The sequence below is a fragment of the Mizuhopecten yessoensis genome, unplaced genomic scaffold (genome assembly GCF_002113885.1).
Source record: "Mizuhopecten yessoensis strain PY_sf001 unplaced genomic scaffold, ASM211388v2 hete_36141038, whole genome shotgun sequence".
Taxonomy (NCBI): Eukaryota; Metazoa; Mollusca; class Bivalvia; order Pectinida; family Pectinidae; genus Mizuhopecten; species Mizuhopecten yessoensis.
In genome coordinates, this window is record NW_018484684.1 from 1 (window position 1) to 3,524 (window position 3,524).

Genomic DNA, 3,524 nt, shown 5'->3' on the forward strand with positions numbered 1-3,524 from the left:
TATGAAACACTTGCTGATTGGCTGATTTAGTTGTGTGAGTCCTTTCATGGGCTGCAATGTTTAACAGGGGAGGTAACTGTAGAAAGGTTAGGTACCACACCCAGTAAGTGGTTGGGAGGAGAACTCTTCTACATGATACTAACCTACATGTATGTAGTAGTAAACTTTACCTGAACAGTTTTAATGATCATAACCGTATTTCCAAAACTGGTTCTCTTCACAGCTCTGCCAATATGGCTCCAAATCGTCTTTCAGTGTCAATATATTGACCAGCCTCTGTGGTAAGATTTGACCCTTCAGAAAGTTGTGTAAGTGAATGCCAGTTGTTCTACGAATAAAATTCCTGCAAAGGCGCCTCAGTGTCTGGGGATTGTCAACGTATTCATCGAGGTGGTCTTTGAGATCTTGATACATTCTGGTGTTTCTATCAAATCCCTCCAAATCTGTCATTTCCTTTAACTTTGTTCTCAAGAATTCAACATCATCTTTACAAATAGTGTGTGCAGTACGTAATGTTAACAACTGCATTTCACTATTGACTAGTGGCATGATAATCTGTGGTCTAGAGCTTTGCAGCTCTGCAGTTTGTGGTCCACTGATGTCAACATTGGCCAAAAGCATACGCAGCAGCATTGATGGGTTCATCCCTTGCCCACGAATTTGATACATTTTTGTAGCAAATACGTCTGCTCCTAGTTCAAGCAAAAGACTAACAAGTGTGCCATTCTTCTTAACAGAAGCAGATGTGTTCCTCTGATCTGTGGCTAAATTCAGGCAGGATGAACCTGTTGTTATGGCTGCATTGATGTTGTATCCAAATTCCTTCAGTTTTCTTACAATTCCAAGCAGATCGATTTCAATCACATTTGTCTCCAGAAGTAGAGCAGGAAATGGAGGGACTGTTGCAAAGTCAGAGTCATTTATTTCTTTTTGTTTACGACAATAATATAATGGCTTTTCCAAGATCTTCACACATGCATCATAGTGCAACATTTTTGCCCAGTATAATGGAGAACAAACTGTATAGTGGAAGGTATGCCGAAATCTAACATATCTAATAAGTACCTTGAGAAGGCTGGGTGAGTTTTTTAGTGTTGCCAAGGTAACCAGATTCATAAATTTTGAAAACTTTGTAATTGAATTGGCTTTTGTGGATTCAAGTAGAAACTTTGTTGTCTCAGTGGCATCTGAAAAGGGAGATAATATATTAGACGTGCATACTAATTAATGAAATTGTTAGAATCAAAAAGTGAGTGTAGTTTAGCTGTGGAAATTATGCATAGTTCAAATAATGTCCAATCAATTTATAAATTTAATATTGTATGCTATTGAATTTGCCATAGACCTAAGACATCCTGCCTAGTTAACCAGGAATGAGATCATTAAACAAACCAACACTTAATTATCCACCACATCCATTTGTTCGTGATACATCATTGCAGTCTTTAAACAGTTGGGTACATGTATTTAAAAAATATGCATTCAAAACAATTTCCATCACTCAATACTATCTCTGCTCTGCTGTTTTCAGTCTTTTATTTTTTGTACGCTCTGAATGAATTTATGAATTAAAGTGACTAGAACCGTTTAACATGATCTTGTTGAGAAATGCACTTTTGCTATTATGCAGATAAATGTCCTACAGAATACATGTACATTATGTATGTATTGGATGCCTTGTCAGCTAGTGAAGATATAGGTGTTTTGTTCAGCAACATCATTCCATGTCATTGACCCCCAATGTTTTCATAGGCTGGACACTCATAGTACTGTAACTGATGTTGGCGATGACATCAAATATTGAAATATTAAATAGTGATCTGACAATAAACTAAGGTTCCCACAGGTTACTGTAGAGTGGACATTATTGTACACTTTCTTTCTGAAGAAGCTCATTTATTACAGCTATTCCAATTCTAAATGCTGAAACGTTCCTATCTAACAACTGACATTCACCAGCACCCAGTATAACAATTGTGTTAGGTTATACCAAACAGATAGTCAAGAATCACTAAATGATCTTACCAAGGTATATACATAAAGAAACAATGAAGTAAACCGGGAAACATTCGTAATCCACTATCAGTTTGAGGAAGTCTCTTTCTGAAGGTTGTGTGATCAAATCTTTAAGCAGTTTGACGGTTGGATCAGACTTGTGTAAGTTAAAGAAATGTGATACATCTCGATTCATAGCCAGGACTCTGCTGTCTAGTCGAACATGGTTTCTTTTGACGAGAAACTCTACACAGTCCATAGATCTGTTTTCCAGAGAAACAAGCAATGCCTTCGAGTTCATACCACTGAAACATTGTTTGTCTTTCAGTAGGTGTTCTAAAGCAGAAACATCATTCATTTGTGCTGCCAAGGTAGAGGGAGTGATATTTCCACGGTCGAAGTGTCTATCCATGTTGCCAGCCATGCTTGGAAATTTCTTTCTCAGAAAATCAATGACTTTGTATTTTCTATGCAACACTGCAGTATGAAAAGGGGAAATACTGTGATATCCAGTCTCAAAATGAAAACATAAACTGCCCACTGGAGTCAATCTATCTGACAAAATTTCTCTAAGAAGTTTGCGTTTTCCAAGAGCTGTTGCTACGTGAATAGCAGTAATGGAGGCAGTGCATGAATAGGGAATAAGGCTCTTGAGCATGTAGGACTGCACAGAACCTTCCCCTATCTCTGATGGGGAGCGGTTCATATCAATTCCAGTAGAATGTTTATGCTTTTTAAACAACTTGGTTATTGTTTCATATATATTGTCCTTGACTTCGGATTTGGCTGTAAATCCTGACGGTAACTGTGTTCCATCATAGTTCTGGAGAATGGACAGAACATGTGGACAAACCCCGAGCAGTAAGGAGGTGTGGAGCTCTGCTAGCAGGTCTTCAGTTGTCTGACCTTCACGCCCTTGTAAAGTCTCCAGGTGTCTAGAACATTCACATTCTGGGTTCTCATTCACCTTCAATTGACCCAAGCAAGCTGAAATCCAGAGAAAATAATATCAACATTATATTATTAAAAAACCCCATGCCATCCATCCAGGATAGTGAAATGGATTTTTTTTCTGTTTGCATTGTAACTCATAAGGACAACTTTGATCTGGCCTAAATACCACCTTGGATGTTCATGGCAAAGGTGTTCATTGAAATATCTGATAAATATAAATTCATTACTGTTTGACATTAAAAATGCTACTGATGTAAGATTTTAACTGTTCAAAAGTTGTCTTATTATTAAGATTATTAATTCTAATCAATGTCATTTAAAATCCAAGAATGAATGTGTATACATGTATATAGAATATGATTGCTTTCGAAAAACATCTTACATTGGAAATTGACTTGATATATATAGACCGCATTTGTTTCTTTCATCCTGAAAATGTCTCATTCTAACATAATTTTCTTGATTAAGTAGAATAGACAATTATCACCTGTATTCAGTTTGGGGTAGAAAGGCGTTTATCACCTGTATTTTGTTTCAGGTAGAATAGACAATTATCATCTGTATTCTGTTTCAGG

General features: G+C 36.8%; 1 protein-coding gene across 1 annotated transcript; it reads right to left on the reverse strand.

Moving 5' to 3' along the window:
- Positions 1 to 53: 53 nt before the first annotated feature.
- Positions 54 to 2,647, reverse strand: LOC110444546. The gene is made up of 2 exons (XM_021488916.1): positions 2,026 to 2,647; positions 54 to 1,187 (listed from the first exon to the last, which is right to left on the reverse strand). The coding sequence occupies exons 1-2, from the start codon at positions 2,417 to 2,419 to the stop codon at positions 181 to 183; spliced, it is 1,401 nt and encodes a 466-aa protein (XP_021344591.1). The 5' UTR covers positions 2,420 to 2,647; the 3' UTR covers positions 54 to 180.
- Between the last annotated feature and the right edge of the window lie 877 nt (positions 2,648 to 3,524).